This window comes from Hypanus sabinus, chromosome 7 (genome assembly GCF_030144855.1).
Source record: "Hypanus sabinus isolate sHypSab1 chromosome 7, sHypSab1.hap1, whole genome shotgun sequence".
Classification (NCBI taxonomy): domain Eukaryota; kingdom Metazoa; phylum Chordata; class Chondrichthyes; order Myliobatiformes; family Dasyatidae; genus Hypanus; species Hypanus sabinus.
Genome location: NC_082712.1, coordinates 145,447,833 through 145,468,069, shown reverse-complemented (window position 1 = coordinate 145,468,069; position 20,237 = coordinate 145,447,833). Strand labels below are relative to the sequence as shown.

At 39.2% G+C, this 20,237-nt stretch overlaps 1 protein-coding gene across 2 annotated transcripts in view; it reads left to right on the top strand.

The window, feature by feature from the left end:
• Positions 1-239: 239 nt before the first annotated feature.
• Positions 240-20,237, top strand: part of LOC132397298 (low-density lipoprotein receptor-related protein 5-like) — a 235,999-nt gene continuing 216,001 nt past the window's right edge. For both annotated transcript variants that reach the window (XM_059975886.1, XM_059975885.1), the window contains exon 1: positions 240-447. In XM_059975886.1, the coding sequence (XP_059831869.1) occupies positions 393-447 (55 nt within the window). In that variant the 5' untranslated portion in view covers positions 240-392. The remainder of the gene's footprint in view (positions 448-20,237) is intronic.

The following is a 20,237-nucleotide window of genomic DNA, read 5'->3' as shown; positions in this document are numbered from 1 at the left end:
ACACTCTTTCAGACGATCCTATGGCAAAGAGCCAAATGGACACATTCTTCAGGTCAGCCGAACTTCTGTTTGGAGAGGAGGGAGGACAGGGAGCCGAGAACGTCCCGCCTTCTCTCGCTCGCTACTGGCCGGATGGGAGTCAGTGATTTCGCAGCATGAAAGGGCAAGCGTGCAGGGCTCATCGGGTGATTGGCTAAGGAGTGCTGTCAATCAGAACGAGTGGCTGGGCTTCCGTTGGCGAGTTCGGTAGTGGTTGGGGGGAGGGAGGGAAAAGTTGTCCAGCGGGGACAGAGCTGGCGACAGGATAGCGAGCGAAGGCGATCTTGTGTGCGGTGGAACATTGTAACTATGTGGCCCGAGTGAAGCACTTTCACTTCTTTTTCCAACTACAAATGGAGACTCTATTACTGACGCTGATCGCCTTTCGCCACTGTCTGATTGCAACAGGTAGGTGTGGGTTGCGTGTCTGTTGTCCAACTGGGTGTTGTTATCTCTGATCTTACCGGGGGCTCTGCATTGTTTCATTGCATTTCTATTTGTAGTAGTTGCAAGTTTTAGGGAAATCAACTGCTTCCAAGTGTTGTGTGGCAACGCAAAAAAAGTTTCCAGACTGCTATCACTGTAAAGCGAGTTATTTTTTCTTCAAAATGCGTGAAAGATCGAAATCCTTCTGATTACATATTCACAGTTGGTCTGAAGTAGATTTTAGTAACACTATAGAGCTTGAGTAGTAAATGCTAAACTGTGTTTTGGTTAAATTGAAGTAGGTTACATTTGCAAAAAAGCTTCTATGAAAACATAAATTATTCTAAGGCCGCGGATACAGGCGTTCAAGACGTGTCGGGTGTCACCTGGTAGTGTTCTGAAAAGTTTGTCAAAATGTATCTCGCGACCGATGTAAAATTAGTATTTGCAACGTATAATGGAGCAAGCACCAAGTCTTCACAAGAGTGGAATTTGTATGTGCGATTGCTGGCATTTTACTTGGTTTAGTACGATTAACTCCTTTATTTAATGTCTGTGTATGTCTGAATGTATTTATAGTGCGATATTTCTGTTCTGGAAAATGACATCTGTACAATTTCAAGAAGTAGTGAGTTTCAAACTGTTAGCGAATCGGGATAGTTAATGAACAATCTTCAGTGGACAGAAGCTAAAGATAAGCTCACAGTTTTTCCACGAAATGTGAACTTTTTTTTACATGCGTGTAGTGAACACGTTGAAACTAAACACTGAAAAATTGGAATGGGAAAACTCAGGGGAAGTAAACAATTCTTAATAAAAATGTACCAAGAATGGGAATTCATGCCCAGAGAGCTCCTAGAGAAAATAAAAATATTTACTAATTACTTGCGCTGAGCTCCCCCGATCCAGGCTTTTCCGTTTAAACCCAGTTTTTCATGTAATTTTTGATACAACAAAGTGCAGTGCAATTCCTTTCTAAACTTTTTGTCTCCAATGAGTGTGTTCATTTTAAAGGATGGGTTTGATTAACTTGAAATACCAGTTAAGGCATTCTCTTTAAATTTCAATGCATTGCAACTTAAGATGCATCGGACTGAAAAATATGCAATGATCAGTTCCAATTATCTAATTTTTAAACTATTGTTCATCTTTAAAATCTAAACATGCATTTGTTTAACATTTACAATTAGGAAATATGGAATAATAAATTATAGAATTGGTATTCTAAACGTTATTGGATGTATATGCAGTGATATGCCAAATGATCTAAACTATTGTACTAGGAAGATATAAATTTATTCATTTGAGGAGGATTTGGCTATGTTCTGAATATATATGTGTGATCTAGAGACTTAAGTACTCTGTTTGTAACTTAGTCCAACTTTTGAAAAAGCTTACTTTCTGTGTATTAATACTTAAAATTGAATAATTGGTATGTTTTTGGCGATCATTTTACTCACATCTGTCTATAGCAAGCTTCTCTTTTGTCATAGTTTGGTAATACTGGGAGGTATTACAGAATTGCCTCATTTGTAGATGAGACTGTTTCAAAACTAGAGCACGTTAGGCTTTTAAAATGATATATTTCTTTTTAAAGTGACTATCCACATTACAAGGATGAATAGACATTTTTTTCTCATTTAATTGTACTGAGTGGTCATGTAATAATGAAAACTTCAATTATCAATGCATAATTCCATGTGGGCAATGGAACAATGCAAACATGTTAGTTTTCTGATTATGTAATGAATTATTACTGAATTTAAAGAGACCAAAATGGCATGGTGAACTTACTGAGCAAACTTACTGACTCCAGGTAGATTCCATGATTGTTTCTCCATTTTGTGCCCAGCAAGATAATCTCAGTTGGACAGTGACAATTAGATTGGCTTTGGGAAGAGAAAAGAAAGCTGGAAGCAGCAATGGTCAGCATGCAGTTTCTAGACTATTATAAACAGCCATATGGTTCATTCATGTTTCTTGTGAATGGAAATTTAATGCCCTTCATTGGTCTGGCAGATATGTGACCCTAAACCCGCTAGTATGGTTGATTATCGACTGCCCTCTGAGATAGTCAAGTTATATGAAAAACTACGACTTTGAATCATAATAATTAAACTGATGGATCATTCGACATGAATGTGGGCACTGGATTCACACACAATAGTGTTGCTGTTCACCCAGTAAAAATTATGTGAACAAACTTCTGGAGAAAGGCTCTAAGTTGGGAGTTGGGCAGCAGGCTGACACTATCATAGTGGCAAAATTATTTATTTTAGCCGATGTCTCACATTTCTTTGTCTTAATCCCTGACTCCATCCTGAATCATTGGTAGAATGTGTTTTTAATGATATGGAGTTTGGAAGGGGTGGCACTGGGAGTCCTTAATGTTGATTTTAGACGTAATGGCTTTAATACGTGCAAGAAACTCTTTTCGTTACTGCTTACCACCCTCACTCAACTGTTCGATCATAACTTGTTACTGTTGACCAACATTTGGAAGGAGCGCGTGAACTTTTTTTATTATTATATATTGCAAGCACTGCTACTGCAAATACAACAAATTTCGGGCTACTAAATTTGCGGATACTATGCTGGTGATACTAAACCTGATTCTTATTCTGAAGCAGCAAGAACACAATGTATTTTCGGTGGGAATTTCATTGTTCACTACTAAGAACGGTTTGATAGCACCACTGAACTGGCTGCATTCTGAAGAATAGAGCTGCTGTGGTGGGTTGCCAGTAGGTGATGAGAGAACAACATGAGAAGTAAACCAAACTGTCCTGGTCCTCACTTAGCTTCCTTATGCAGATGATCTGTCTACCATAAGATAGGTAGGCGTGTTCAAACCAAGGGCACCCTCCTTCATATGCTGTGGCATTTACATCATGCATAATGGGATTTTTTTGGGAACCAGTTTATCATCTCAGATTTGGGCATCCATGAAGTAGCAGCAGAAATGCATTCTTCCATGTCTGTAAACTCATGTATGTTTATCGCATTACCACCACTGTTTATTAGAGAATGCAGAAAGACATGTCAGGATCAGCAACAGGTGCATCAAAGAATGAAATACCAAATGGGCAAAGCAACAACATAACACTGCAAGGAGCACACTGCTTCAGGCTCAAACAGATTTGGTCCAAATGTGTAAAACAGTTGATTTCTAGAGAAAGATGTGTGGGAATAAGCCCTGGTTAAAGTGAGGTCCATGGAAATCAGAGAAAACCTTTCTACTTGCTGGGGAATAATACCATTGGAAGATGGTTGTGCTTGTTAGAAGTTAGTCATTTCTACTCCAATTCATCACTCTAGATGTCTTTCAGGATAGTTTCTAGAGACAGCCATCCACAGTTGTGTCATCAGTGAGATCATGTAAGAATTTCAGAAGACAAAATGTTTGCTAATTATTCAATTCCATTTACAATAATGCAGAAATCCATACAGCTTTTACCTGTAAACAGTAAGACCAAGATAGCATTCAAATGAGGACTGGTAAAAAAAGAATAATTTTCACCCCCAATAAAAGCAATTTTTGCTGAGAGAGAATCAACTCATCTACACATGGCAACAACAATGTCACTGAAAGTCAGTCCTTCAGTATAAATATCCTGGTGATCAGCAGTAACCACTATCTTAAATGGACAAATATTGTGGTTTCCAGAAAATGGTCAAAGGCTACTTACTTTTGGATGACTTGCTTTCAGTCTCCCCAAAGCCTTTACGTCATTTCAAGTCACAAATAGACTGAGGAAGTGTGCAAGATGACAGGCAGGTAGAGCCAGGTTGAGGGAGTGTGCAGGGGCGGGGTTGGGAAAACTGGCAGGAGGTTGGGAATCAGAGCACTAGCGCAGAAAATGGAGGGTTTGAGAGAAAGGTAGACATAATACCATACGATGCTGGAGCAGAATTAGTCCATTCAGCTCATCAAGTCTGCCATTCCATCATGGCTGATTTATTATTCCTCTCAACCCTCATTCTCCTGCCTTCTCTCTATAACCTATCAACCTCCACTTTAAATATACTCAATGACTTGGCCTCCACAGCTGCCTGTGGCAATGAATTCCACACATTCACTTCCTTCTGGCTAAAGAAATTCATCTCTGTTCTAAGTGGATGACCTTCTAGTCTGAGACTACAGCCTCTTGTCCTAGACTCAACCACTATAGGAAATATCTTCCCTATATCTACTCTATCCAGACCTTTCAATGAGATATACTTTCATTCTTCTAAGCTCCAGCAAGTACAGCCCCATAGCTATTACCACTCCACAGATGTTAACCTGTTCATTCCTAGAATCATTTCAGTGAGCCTCCTCTGGATCCTTTCCAATGCCACCAAATCTTTAGATAAGGGGAACATAACTGCTCACAGTACTCTGGTATGGCCTGACCAATTCCTTATTAAGCCTTAGCATTACATCCTTACTCTTGTATTCCAGTCCTCTTGAAATAAATATTAACATCACATTTACCTTCCTTACCACTGACTCAACCTGTAAGGTAACCTTTAAGGAATCCTGGACAACGACTGTCAGGTCCATTTACACCTCTGATTTTTGAATTTTTTCTCCCTGTTTAGAAAATAGTCTCTGTCTTTATTTCATCTACCAAAATGCATGACTACATTCTTCCCTACACTATATTCCATTTACCACTTCTTTGCCCATTCTCCCAATCTGCCTTAAGTCAGGGGTTCCCAACCTGGGTCTATGGACACCTTGCTTAATGGTATTGGTCCATGGCGTAAAAGAAGGTTAAGAACTCACCGTCTACATTGTTCTGCTTCCTCAACACTATTTGCCCCTTCCACCTATCTTTTTATTGTCGACAAACTTGTCCGTAAAGCCATCAATTCTGTCATCCAAAACATTGACATACAACATAAAAAGAAGCGGCCCCAACTCTGACCTCTGTGGAATACTACTAGTCACGAGCAGCCAACTAGAAAAGGCCCCCTTCTTCCTATTCTTTGTCTCCTGCCAGTCTGCCAATCTTCTATACATGATAGTATATTTCCTGCAATATCATGGTCTCTTATCTTGTTAAGTGTGGCATTTTGTGAAAGGCCTTCTGAAAATACAACATCTGCTGTCTGTCCTTTGGCTATCTCTTGCCTGTTATTTCCTGAAAGAATTCCAACAGATTTGTTAAGCAAGATTTCCCCTTAAGGAATCCATGGTAACTTCAGTCTATTTTATCATTTGCTTCGAAGTACTCTGAAACCTCATCCTTAATAATGGACTCTAACATCTTCCCAACTACTGAGATCAGGCTAACTGGCCTATAATTTCCTTTCTTCTGCCTCCCTCACTTCTTAAAGAGTAGTGTGATATTTGTAATTTTCCAGTCTGCCAGAACCATCCCAGAATCTAGTGATTCTTGAAAGATTATTACTAATGCCTCTACAATCTCTTCAGTTACCTCTTTCAGAACCCTGGGGTGCATTCCATCTGGTCTAGGTGACTTATTACTTTCAGACCTTTCATCTTCCCATGCACCTTAGAACCATAGAACATTACAGCACAGAAACAGGCCTTTTGGCCCTTCTTGGCTGTGCCGAACCATTTTTCTGCCTAGTCCCATTGACCTGCCCCTGGGCCATATCCCTCCAAACCCATCTCATCCATATACCTGTCCAAGTTTTTCCTAAATGTCAAAAGTGAGCCCACATTCATCTGGCAGCTCATTCCACACTCCCACCACTCTCTGCGTGAAGAAGCCCCCCTAATGTTCCCTTTAAACTTTTCCCCCTTCACCCTTAACCCATGACCCCTGTTTTTTTTCTCCCCTCGCCTCAGTGGAAAAAGCCTGCTTGCATTCACTCTATCGATATCCACCATAATGTTATACACATCTATCAAATCACCCCTCATTCTCCTATGCTCCAGGGAATAAAATCCTAACCTATTCAACCTTTCTCTGTAACTCAGTTTCTCAAGTCCCGGCAACATCCTTGTAAACCTTCTCTGCATTCTTTCAACCTTATTAATATCCTTCCTGTAATTAGGTGACTGAAACTGGACACAATACTCCAAATTTGGTCCCACCAATGTCTTATACAAGCTCACCATTACATTCCAACTCTTATACTCAGTACTTTGATATATAAAGGCCAATGTACCAAAAGCTTTCTTTACGACCCTATCCACCTGTGACGCCACTTTTAGGGACTTATGTATCTGTACTCCAATATCCCTCTGTTCTACTGCACTCCTCAGTGCCCTACTGCTTACCTTGTATGTTCTACCTTGGTTTGGCCTTCCGAAGTGCAATACCTCACACTTGTCTGCATTAAACTCCATCTGCCATTTTTCAGCCCATTCCTCTAACTGGTCCAAATCCCTCTGCAAGCTTTGAAAACCTTCCTCACTGTCCACTACACCTCCAATCTTTGTGTCATCAGCAAATTTGCCACATTGTCATCCAGATCATTGATATAGATGACAAATAACAATGGACCCAGCACTGATCCCTGTGGTACACCACTAGTCACAGGCCTCCACTCAGAGTAGCAATCCTCCACTACCACTCTCTGGCTTCTTCCATTGAGCCAATGTCTAATCCAATTTACTACCTCTTCATGTATACCTAGTGACTGACTAACCTCCAAATGCAGGACCTTGTCAAAGGCCTTACTGAAGTCCATGTATACAACATTTACTGCCTTCCCTTCATCCACTTTCCTGGTAACTAACTTGAAAAACTCTAATAGATTGGTTAAATATGACCTACCACGCACAAAGCCATGCTGACTTTTTCTAATAAGTCACTGCCTATCCAAATACTTGTAGATCCTATCTCTTACTATTCCTTCCAGTAATTTACCTACTACCAATGTCGTACTTACCGGCCTATAATTTCCCAGCTTACTTTTTGAGCCTTTTTTAAACAACAGAACTACATGAACTATCCTCCAATCCTCCGGCACCTGACCTTTGGATATTGACATTCGAAATATTTCTGCCAGAGCCCCTGCAATTTCAACACTATTCTTCTTCAAGGTCCGAGGGAATACCCTGTCAGGTCCTGGGGATTTATCTACTCTGATTTGCCTCAAGACTGCAAGCACTTCCTCCTCTTAAATCTGTATAAGTTCCATGACTTCCCTACTTGTTTGCCTCCATTCCAGTTTCCTTAGTAAATACAGATGCAAAAAACCCATTTAATATCTCTCCCATTTCTTTTGGTTCCATACATAGCCGACCCCTCCGATCTTCAAGAGACCAATTTTATCCCTTACTATCCTTTTGCTCTTAATGTACCTGTAGAAGCTCTTAGGATTATCCTTCACCCTGACTGTCAAAGCAACCTCATGTCTTCTTTTAGCCCTCCTGATTTCTTTCTTAAGTATTTTCTTACTCTTTTTATACTCCTCAAGCATCTTGTTTCCTCCCTGTTGCCTATACATGTTATACATCTCTCTCTTCTTCTTTATCAGAGTTGCATTCTCCCTCGAGAACCAAGGTTCCTTATTCTTGTTCATTTTACCTTTAGCCCTGACAGGAACATAGAAACTCTACACTCTCAAAATTTCTCCTTTGAAGGCCTCCCACTTACCAATTACTTCCTTGCCAGAGAACAACCTGTCCCAATCTACGCTTTTTAGATCCTTTCTCATTTCTTCAAATTTAGCCTTTTTCCAGTTTAGGACTTCAAACCGAGGACCAGATCTATCTTTATCCATGATCAAGTCGAAACTAAAGGCGTTATGATCATGGGAACCAAAGTGTTGTCCTGCACACACTTCAGTCACCTGCCCTAACTCATTTTACAAACTCTAACCCATCTAGACCTTTAACAGTATGGGAGTCCCAACCAATGTGTGGAAAATTAAAATACCCTACAATCACAACTTTCTGTCTCCTGCAGTTGTCTGTTATGTCTCTGCAGATTTGCTCCTCCAATTCTCACTGACTATTGGCTGGTCTATAATACAACCCTATTAATGTGGTCATACCTTTCCTTTTTGTCAGCTCCACCCAAATGGCCTCAGTAGACAAGTCCTCTAATCTGTCCTGCCAAAGCACTGCTGTAATATTTTCCCTAACTAGCAATGCCACCCCCCCCCACCCTTCATCCCTCTGCTTCTATCACGTCTGAAACATTGGAACCCTGGAACATTGAGCTGCCAGTCCTGCCCCTCCTGTAGCCAAGTTTCAGTAATGGCTATGATGTCATAATTCCATGTGTCAATCCAGGCCTTCAGCTCGTCAGCCTTCCCCGCAATACTCCTTGCATTGAAATATAGACACCTCAGAAGATTATTACCACCACACACAACCTTACTATTTGTGACTTTGCATGAACTACTAACATTATTTATTTTTATCCCTGTTCCACTATCTACTCTGGCACTCTTCCCCCTGCAAATCTAGTTTAAACCCTCCCCAATAACACTAGCAAACCTCCCTGCAAGTATATTGGTCCCCTACAAAAGCACAGTTTATATCACAACTGTGCTCATAGGGGACATAATGGAGGGCTCATCCACCGAGTGTATGTACGTATGTAAGTAGAACTCAAAAAATAAAAAAAAAGGTACGTTCACTCTGATGGGATTATATTATAATGGCCACCTGGATATTAAGGAACAGATACGCAGGAGAATTAGGGGAGGTGTAAAAACAACCAGGTTTTTTTGTTATGGGTGACTTTAACTTCCCTAAAATAAACTAAGATCTCTGTATTGCAAGAGGCTTTGATGGAGCAGAATTTGATACATGCATGCAGAGGGGTTTCTTAAATAAATATGTTGATAGACCCAACAAGAGAAGGGGCTATAGTGGATCCTAACAAGGTGACTGACTTTTCAGTGGAAGAAAAGTTAGGAAACAGTGATGACAACTTCTGAGGTTGTAAGATAAGGATACAGATAAGTATGGACCTATTAAGCCAGAACTAGGGAGAGTTAGTTAGATACAACTGTTTTGGAGCAAGTCCATATCTGATTTTTGGAGGGTGTTTAAAACCCAGCTACACAGAGTACAGGACAGATGGGCAAAGATGATAAGGTCAGGTAATCTTGGACGTTTAAAGAGGAAGTGAACTTAATTAAGTAAAAGGAAGGTTTAGGAAGCTAAAATCAAACAGTGCCCTTGAGTATTATAAGGAGGTCAGAAAAGAACTCAAGGGAACTTGGAAAGCCAAGAGGGGCCATGAAAAGTTGCTGGCAAGTAGGATTACAGAGAATCCCAAGCAATCTATATATTTCATAAAGAGCAAGAGGATAACTAGAGGGCGTACAGGGTCACTAAGGATAAAGGAGATGTGCTTTGAAGTAGAGTATGTGGGTGAGATTCTAAATGAGTACTTTGTCATTGTATTTAGCAATGAAAAGGACATGGGGGATAGTGACAACAGTGGGGAGTGTGCTAATTTGCCAAGACATTTTGATCTGAAGAAAGAGATAGGAAGAAGCATCTCTTTAAGAACATTAAGATGGATAGGTTCCCAGAGTCTGCTGGGATACACCCCAGGTTACTGAGAAACTGCTGGGTCTTGATGAATATCTTAATGTCCTCTTTGGCCATAGGCGTGGTTCAAGAGCATTGGCGAGCAGCTTATGTTGTTCCATTATTCAGGAAGGAAAACAAGGATAATCCTGGAAGTTATAAACCAGTGAGTCTTACATCATTTAGGAAACTTACTGGAGAGGATTCTTACAGATAGGATTCAAGAGCATTTGGATATCTATGGTCTAATATGGGACATTTTGCATAGCTTTTTGCAGTGCCTGTCACGCCTTACTAACTTTACTGAGTTTATTGTCGAGGTGTTGAAAGTGAGTGATGAAGATCCAGCTGTGGATATTGTCTACATAGATTTTAGTAAGGTGTTTGACAAGGTCCCTCATGGGAGTTCTGTCCAGAAGATTAAGATGCATGGGATCCACATTGAATTGGCTGTTTGGATTCAGAATTTGTTTGTCCATTCATGACCGAGGGTCATAGTCAATAGGATTTATTCCGGCTGAAGGTCCATGACTAGTGATTTTTACAGGGATCCATACCAACAAGTAAGTTGTTACACTGGTTGATAAGGTGGTAAAGAAAACATGCAGCTTGCTTGAGTTTAAGAGTGGGGACGTTATGTCGCAGCTTTATAAAATTCTAGTTAGGCCACCTCTGGAGTATTGTATTCAGTTGTGGTCACTACAATATAGGGAAGATATTGAGACTTTAGGGAGTTGCAGAAGATGTTCTATTGAACATAATACAGGGAATCTGCTATAAGAAGTTGGAGACACTTGGGTTGTTTCCTCTGGAGTGCCAAAAGCTAAGGGGAGAACTGATAGAAGTTTAAAAGAGGCATACAAAGACATCTGGTATCTTTTTCACAGGGTTGAAATGTTTAATACTGGAGGGCTTGCATTTAAGGTAAGAGAGTATATGTTCAAAGGAGATGTGCAACGCAAGTTTTTTTTTATACAGGGTGATTGATGGGTGACTGGAATGTGTTGTCTAGGTTGGTGGAGGCAAATGCAATAAATGTGTTCAAGGAGCTCTTAGATAAATACATTAGTATACAGGAAAAGGGATGATGAGGACATTGTACAGCCAGTTTAATGCACAGGTGTCCCCCACTTTACGAATGTTCGCTTTACGCCACTTTGCTTTTATAAAATACCTACATTAGTAATCTGTTCTTGCATTACAAAGAGGATTTTCGCTTTTACAAAAACTTTTCCCATGTAAATTAATGGTTCTTCACTTTACACCATTTCAGCTTAAGAAAGGTTTCATAGGAACGCTTTACCTTTGTAAAGGGTGGGGGGGGGGGTCACCTGTAGTTAGTTTGGCACAACATTGTGTGCTGAAGAGATGTTTCTGAGCTGTATTGTTTTCTGTTCTATCTTCCAAATTAAATGTTGACCCACAACCCATAATTCGGGCAGCACGGTAGGGTCGTGGTTAGCACAACACTTTACAGTACCAGCAACCCTCATTCAATTCCCACTGCTGCCTGTTAAGGAGTTTGTACGTTCTCCCTATGACTGCATGGGTTTCCTCTGGGTGCTCTGGTTTTCTCCCACAGTCCAAAGCCATATTGGTTGGTAGGTTAATTGGTAAATTGTCCCATAATTAGGCTAGGGTTAAATTGGGGGCCACTGATGACTCTGCTTGAAGTGCTGGGAAGGCCTATTCTGTGTTGTATCTCAATAAAATGAAAAAACACACTTAAAAATAATAAATAAGATTGTGAATGATATTCGGTAACTTTTGCTGAAGCACACATAGACTGAACCAAAAGAGTCATATGCTTTACTAATGTTACAAAGGTCTGGTCTGGTCTAACAAAGGCTATCAAAAGGAGTTTGTGAAAGGGGAGAGGGCTGAGTACAAAGATAATGCATCTCCACTCCCTCTGTTCTTCAATTTGAGATTTCACTTCACCAAGGATCGAATGACAAGCAGCTCACAAGAGAGAGGTGGTGTTGAAGTCACACTTACTGTCATTGATATAAAAATAGAATTTTAGAGTTGCTTGAGACATCCTGCAAATGACAGATGGTCATCAGAATTAATAGTATATGGAGAGGAGGGAAATCTATAGTTGAAATTTTTCAGACTATACTCTGTCAATATCCTAGAAATTATTGAACCAAAACTAACTAGACAACTCACATAAATGCCACAGCTGCAAGAGTTGGTGGGAGTCAGGAGTGTCCTGCAGTGCCAGTCTTTCCTTCCTGACACTCCAATGTCTTTTCATCATCTGCAACAAATGGAAGCTGTGTGATAGAATATTCTACAGTTGCCTGAATGGGTTCTCAGGAAATTCAGTGCAACTCCGGACAATCGAGCAAACGTTGGTGGGAATGTATTTGCTGCCTTTATCATTGATTTTATCCACTACCAGCACAGTGTGGCTGTAGCACGGGCATCTACAAGATGCAGTACAGCGAGTAGTCCTTTCTACTTCAGCAGCATTTCCTAGCCCACTATCTCTACTGCTAAGAGGGACAAGGGCAACAGATGCATGGGTCTTCACAACCTGCGGGTTATCCTTCGAGCTGCGCATCATCTTGAGGCACTGTGGAATGTTTTGATGAAGACAATTAGGAATGGATTACAAAATACTTGGCTTGCTGGTGATTTCCAGATCCTGAAAATGAATAAAAAAGAAACTTCAGAGGCAGGGTGCTAAATCACAAAAACAGTAAGGTATGGGGGTGAAATTTTGAGAAAGGTGTGCTTATGGCTATTTTGACAGCAAAGGGATACTATCCTAAGGATGTAATGAATGGAGTCCAGGAGATGAAGTTGTATAATCATCAGTTTACTGGGATAGAATTAATTGAAATGATGGGTGTCATGGCCAAGAAGATATATTGGGAGTTGAGGAAGAAAGTAGAAATTATACAAATTCCAGTCCAGGGCAGGAAAAATTTTGACTCGGTGGACAAGAGGAAAAGTTCCCATCTTTATGATAAAGGAGACCATGAGCTCCTCTCAGGTGGAGAAATATATTTCATTAAGGTGTGCCTTGCTTCTTTTGCATCTTTTTCTTGTCATGCATGACACATGAAGTATTACTTAGCACCTTTGCTTGCTGCTTTTCCCCTTTTCACAAATGAACTAGTTGTCACAGCATTATTATGAAGTTTCATTATTTTGAAAGGTAAGTTAGACCTGAATTTATAGGTTTATTTAAAATAGAAAATACATTTAAGGATTAACATTCAGGTTTATAAAGATATATTCCAATAATCACTGTTTTAATATGTTAAAGGTATTACATAATTAAGATATTTCGCAGGAATTGTAGTAATCAGTATTTAGCACAAGAGCAAATAATTATTGGTCCAGAACTTTTTGCTTTGTCCAGTGGGTTGAATTTGTGTAATTTCTATACACCGCAGCAGCAGAAGTGCATACAGATGAAGATTTTTTTTCTGTTTATGATACCTGGAAAATTATAGGCCCCTTCCACTTCAAATTATTTTGCACAGCAGCTGCTTTGAACATTGTGCATCTGTTGGATTCTGTTCAAAAGGTTCATGATTGATTTATGTTGCTTCTGAAATTTAAATTAACAACCTGAAAAGAAAAAAAAGGGAATGCTGTTTCTTTTATTTATTTTTTGTCCACCTTGGATTGGAACTTCTGTCAGAAGGGTTTCTGACTTGTTCCTGAAATCAAGTTGAACAGATCTGCTGTTCGTGTTTTCCTTGTAACCAGAATTAGTTTTTGAAAGTTAGCATCAATAGTTTACCCAGCTGCCTGTGGACTTATTTTCAAGGACTTTTTATCTCATGTTCTTGATATTTATTGCTTGTTTGTTTATCTATTTATCTTATCTATCATATCTATCTATATCTATTTATTATTTTGAATCTCAGGATGGTATATGATGACATGGTAATACATTTACTGTGAACTTTGCACTTCTCTTAACTTTTATTTACAGAGGTAGAAGTTTTGAATACTACTATCTGCTGCAACAGAGATGGCTAATGTTCTTTATAACATGCAATTAATGTCACAATAAGATTTTTTTATATCATGCTTATAATATCCTGTAGCTGCATGATGTTTCTAACTGAACTTAATAATTGCTGAATCATTTCATATTAGCCTTGTTAAAAACTTCCATAATTGCTTTTGTAGGCATATCTGGATGATTTGAACTGATAAACAAGTGTTGGCACTGAGCATCTTTAATACATCATTTTGTATCATGCTAGAGAAAATTACACCAGACAGAATTTCATGTACTTTGTATTTATTTTTTAAAACACTTGCAACTGTGTAGCCACTTGTGCTTCAGTTTATGAAGATTTATACATATTACTCAAAAAGCTCTTCTGTTTGAAAATTTATACCCGTTTTATAAGACAAAGTTGCATGTAAGCATAATGCAAAAAGATTGATGCCACATCTTGAGACCACATCTCCTCTTCAAGCAGATTTTTCAAAAGGACATTAACAGCATTAAACCAGTCTGTTAATAATATACATATTCATAAAGGTGTTACCCTCCAACTGATAAGGGTGGTGAGGATTGTGAGATGAATGAGGCAAGCAGCACCTCAATGTATGACAGAACCAGTGGTGAAATAGCCAGATGAAAGACTAAAGAGTTTGGTTAAAGAGGAAACATAATTATGAAGTAAAACTAAATTTAAAAGATCCAATTTAAAGTTTACTACATAATTCAAACTCTGATAGATTGCCCATGCTTAGTGGCTTAGGGACATCACGTCCAGTCTATACCTTGAGAAGATCCATTATTCAACTCAATTCGGACATAAAGTTCCAAAAGGTGTGGGGACCCTTTCTTGAATATTTTCAGAATTCCCAGCCAAACTAAAGTTTCATCCCTTCTTCCTTTCCTCTGCACATAACTCCCTGACTTTCAGCATTCTCTGGTAAAATTCTACAAACTCAGACGTGTAAACATATAACAGTTTATGCGTGAGGAAAATACACCTTCTCTATACCAATGCAGCTCTGTGGGGATAAAGGTTCTGTTTAACCCTTTTTGCTAACGCAATGATGGCTTGGAGATGGGAATTGGGAGGGGTAGGTTGGGGCAGGGAGGCAACCAAAGCATGATTGTACTATGGGTACATCTCTTTCATAGATGTGAATTGTACATTTGTTTTGTACTGCACAAACCTCCTTTGTACTATGCTTTCTTGATTTAAAAAAGCAATAAAAATATTGCTGAGATAAAAAACTCTGATAGGTTGAGTCTCCACTATTTTAATGCGCTATTTGGATTACCTTGGGAGAAAATAAAATTCATGTTTTTAAAGTAAATTCTACTTCACTATTTGGGGCTATCAAATAAAATGCACATCAACTGTTAAAAGTGAGTCACTGAACTACTAATTTAATTGTTAGAACAAGAATGTATGAGTTTTCATCTTTTCATTTACGGTTTTAGTTTAAATGGTCTGTAACATTTTGATATACAACATAAGCCAAGTTGACTCCAAATAAACAAATGAGCCAACGATAAAGAATGTGAACAATCCTAAAGCAGATATAAGCATTCTTGGCTCTGTTGTAGATCAAAGTGTTACTTTGATAAAGGAAAACCAGTAAATTTGGGAAAGTGAAAATAGAACTGAAAATGATACATTTTTATTCAAAGAGTTATGCTGTAACTGCCCCCCTGTATTATTTTCTGTGCAAACTTTAATAAAACAGAAGCCATCATATCAAGCAACAGATTGTAGGGTTTTAATTAGGTGTCATTATGAAGTATATATGGCATAATAACAGGCCATTTAGTATTTCTGCCTCATCCCTCATCATTTTACCCCATGTATCCTTTTCTTTCTTACACATTTATCAAGCTTTTCCTTCAATTCTTACGTTGTTGTTATTCACCCACCTATTACATTCTTCAGATACATAAGGTGTAAAAGAGAGGCAAGAATGGTTATCAGACTGCTGGAAAACGATGCTGGAGAGGTAGTAATGGGGGACCAGGGAATGGTAGATGTACTGAATGAGTATCTTGCATCAGTCCTCACTGTGGAAGATACTAGCAGTATGGTGGAAGTTCCAAATGTCAGGTGACATGAAGTGTGTGAAATTACCATTACAAGGGAAAAGGTTCTTGGGAAACTGAAAGGCCTGAAGGACCAGATGGTGCACAACCCAGGGTTCTGTAAGAGGTGGTTAAAGAGATTGTGGAGGCATTATTAATGATCTTTCAAGAGTTACTAGATTCTGAAATGGTTCCAGAGACTGGAAAATTGCAAATGTCACTCCACTCTTCAAGAGAGGCAAGAGGCAGGAAACCACAGTCCAGTTAGTCTAACCTAAGAAGATTAAGAAGGTTAAGAAGATGTTGGGGTCAATTAGTAAGGAAGACGTCTCGGGGTACTTGGAGACACATGATAAAATAGTCCATAGTCAACATGATTTTGAGGGAAAATCTTGCCTGACAAATCTGTTGGTATTCTTTGAAGAAATAACAAGCAGGATAGACAAAGGAGAATCAGTTGTTGTTATGTTCTTGCATTTTCAGAAGGCCTTTGACAAGGCGCCACACATTGGCTGCTTAACAAACTATGAGCCCATGGTATTAGAGGAAAAATTCTAGTATGAATAAAGCAATAGTTAATTGGTAGGAGGCAAAGAGTGAGAACAAAGGGAGCCTTTGCTGGTTGGCTGCCAGTGGTGTTCCACAGGTGTCTGTGTTGGGACCAATTCTTTTTACATTATATCTCAGTGATTTGAATGATGGAATTGATGACTTTGTTGCAAGGCTTGCAGAAGATTAAAAGTAGGTGGAGGGCCAGGAGTCTTGGTGAAGTAAAGAGGCTACAGAAGGACTTGGATGGATTAGGAGAATGGGCAAAAACATAGCAGATGGAATACAGTGTTGGAAGTGTATGGTCATGCACTTTGGTAGAGGAAATGAGAGGGTTGACTGTTTTCTAAATGGAGAGAAAATACAAAAAAACTGAGGTGCAAAAGGGCTTGGGAGTCCTTGTGCAGGATTCCCTAAAGGTTAATTTGCAGGTCGAGTCTGTGGTGAGGAAGGCAAATATGATGTCAGCATTCATTTCAAGAGGACTAGAATATAAAAACAAGGATGTAATGTTGAGACTTTATAAAGCACTGGTGAGGCCTCACGGAGTATTGTGAGCAGTTTTGGGCCCCTTTTCTTAGAAAGAATGTGCTGAAACTGGAGCAGGTTCAAAGGAGGTCAGGAAAATGATTCCAGGATTTAATGGCTTTTCATATGAAGAGCGTTTGATGGCTCTGGGCCTGTACATTAATGTGTCACTTAACGTCCACGATACGTTCTGTGAAATCGGACATTATGTGATTTGGATGTTGAGCGAACACCATATTATATACTTAGCAATTTCTCTATATCCGATATAGGTCCCTCTCGCATTTTCGTGAGCGTTTTCGTGAGTTTTCAGTGAAGCTGGTCCTTTAACAGCTTTGAGAATTTTTTCTTTGTTTTTCAGGATCGTCGTGATTGTCGAGTGCGACATGCCTAAATCCCGAGCAATAGCATTCACTGGTTTTCCACCTTCATATTGTTTAATAACCTTTTGTTTCACTTCCATATCAATACTTTTCCTTTACCTCTTGCTGCTGCTATCACTAGGAGTGGTTTTGCTGCGTTTGGAAGCCATGATGCACCTTACGGTAATATTTTCAAAAGAAAATTAGACAGAGAGATAACGCTACTACACTCAAGGGACTCACGATGCACGAGATTGGTTACATCCACTGCGTCACATTCTCCGATCGGGACTACGGACATATATGCAATTGGACATTGTCCAAATGGACGTTAAGTGGCGCACACCTGTATTCACTAGAATTCAGAAGAATAAGGAGTGACCTCATTGAAACCAATCAAATGGTGAAAGGCCTTGATAAAGCAGATGTCGAGAGGATGTTTCTGATGGTGAGAGAATCTAAGACCAGAGGACACAGCTCCAGAATAGAGGGGCGTCCTTTTAAAACGAAGATGAGGAGGAATTTCTTTAGCTAGAGATTGGTGAACCTATGGAATTCTTTGCCACAGGCAGTTGTGGAGGCCAAGTCTTTATGTTATATTTAAGGCAGATGTTGATAGATTCTTGACTGGTCAGGGCATGAAGGGATACACGAAAAGGCATGGGAGTGAGGCTGAGAGGAAAATTGGATCAGCCATGATGAAATGGCAGAGCAGACTTGATGGTCCAAATGGTCTAATTCTCTTCTTTTATCTTATGAGCTTATTACTTATGGTATTAAGTTCCATATTTTAACCACTTAGTAATGATGGTACATTTACATTTCACATTATTAAAAGTGATTATTAAAGGCCCTTGACTTTGGTTTCATCCAAAAGTGGATTTGTCAACACTGCATATTCCTTATAATATTCTTTAATAAAATCAGAGGCTACTCCTTGGAACTTAGACCCTCTAAATCATTCTTGTAACCTCTTATCCAATTCATTTGATAACATGGAGATTAAAACAGTTGGTTGGTCCATATCTGAAGTATTTTTTAATGATTTACCATAACCTCTGACTATAGAATTCCCTTCCTCCAAATGTGAACTGTTTTGCTTATTGGCCATATTGATTCTTAGAAGTAACACTCAATAAGAGAGTTAGTTACAGGGTATCCAGATGGGTAATTAGATTGATGGGATTGCACTGAGAGTCAGCAGTGACATGAAGGGTTGAATATTGGTAGAAAATATATCAAGAAAAATGTATTTCTATGACATTAAGGAGCAAACATAACTAACTTTAGACAAGGATAATTTTTTCATGTTGAAGAAAAATGCACAAATTTGAACCAGGTATGTACTGTGAGACTGGGAGAAATAACAACAAATTTGATTTGTGGAGCTGTTTCTTTAGAAAGGAGATGATTAATATTGATGAAAAAAAACATTTGTTGGAACCTCAAATTGCATGCTTTGGTTAAAATTTATTGAGCTTTACAGATACTTTGGCATCATTGCTATCTTTGGCATGTAAATACAGAGCTTCACCAGATGTTGCCCGCATTGGAGGACTTTAGTTATGGGGAGAGATCTGGAATTGGTTTCACTGGAGAAAAGGAGGCTGAGAGGTGACCTGATAGTGATCTATAAAATCATCGAATAGGACAGATGGTCAGATTCTCTTATTTCCTGGTAGGGATTTTTGAAACAAAAGGGCAGAGGCTTAAGGTGAGAAGAAGAAGCTTTAAAGGGGATTTTAGGTATTTTTTTTAATACAAATGAGTGTTTAGGACCTGGAACTCTTTGGCAGAGGAGGTGGTCGACTCAGATGTAATTTGTTTATGAAGTATTTTGATGCTTAATAGGCAAATCATGGAAGGATATGGATCTAGTCTGGGCAAATGGTATCAGTGGCCATAAAGGTTAGCATTGATCTAGTGAGTTGAGGGGTGTGCTTCTGTGCTGTACATTTCTGACTGCAGAATACATACATTGGCTCTGATGAGGAGTATGAGTGGTTATTTAATTATTACATATAAAATTGGTAAAAAAAATTATTGAAATTATTTGGATGTAATATTTAGAGGGCCAGTCAAGTTAGTGACCCTATCAAGCTAGAGTTGGAGAAAATGTCACTTCAGTTATTGTTCTGATTTGGTTAGCAGAATGCAAGTTGTAATTGGAGGTGGGCTGCAGTGTTATCCATACAGTATGGAATCTTAACCAGTCAATTACAACTAGATTCATTGGTGGAATATCCATGTCTTCAATTGGAGGCAAACTGATGGAACATGGGAGGGTTGTAAGTGCTCCTTCATTATTGGTGGCTCTAAATCTTGAAGTTGTTCTAAACATGATTAGAATGATTGTTCAACATTAATGGCTCCCACCACCTTCTCAAGGACAAGTGCAGACCTAGTCAGTAAGGCCCACCCCTCAAAAAAAGCAGAACAGGTGCCATCAGAACTTTTTCTTTTACTAACAGAAAGTTGTCCCAGAGGCCTGCTAGAATGGAACCATGTAATAATTTTACATTGAGTTTGTCAATGTTTTGGAAGGTCACAAGGAACCCATTTATCCAGATGTAAGAGATTGAAGACACTGGAAAACGGAGTGGAGAACAAGCTACCGGAGGAATTGAGGGAGTCAAGTGGTATTTGTTCAGGGTGGGCGTTAGGAATAGTCCATGTTTTGGGTCAAGACCCTGAAGAATTTATTTGTAAGATATTTGTACATTTATATTGTCAGGGCAAAATGGATGAAAGAGTGTTAATAAGAGCACAATCTGAAAATTAATTTGCACAGATAGGGTAGCAATTGATGAAAGAAGCACTCCTG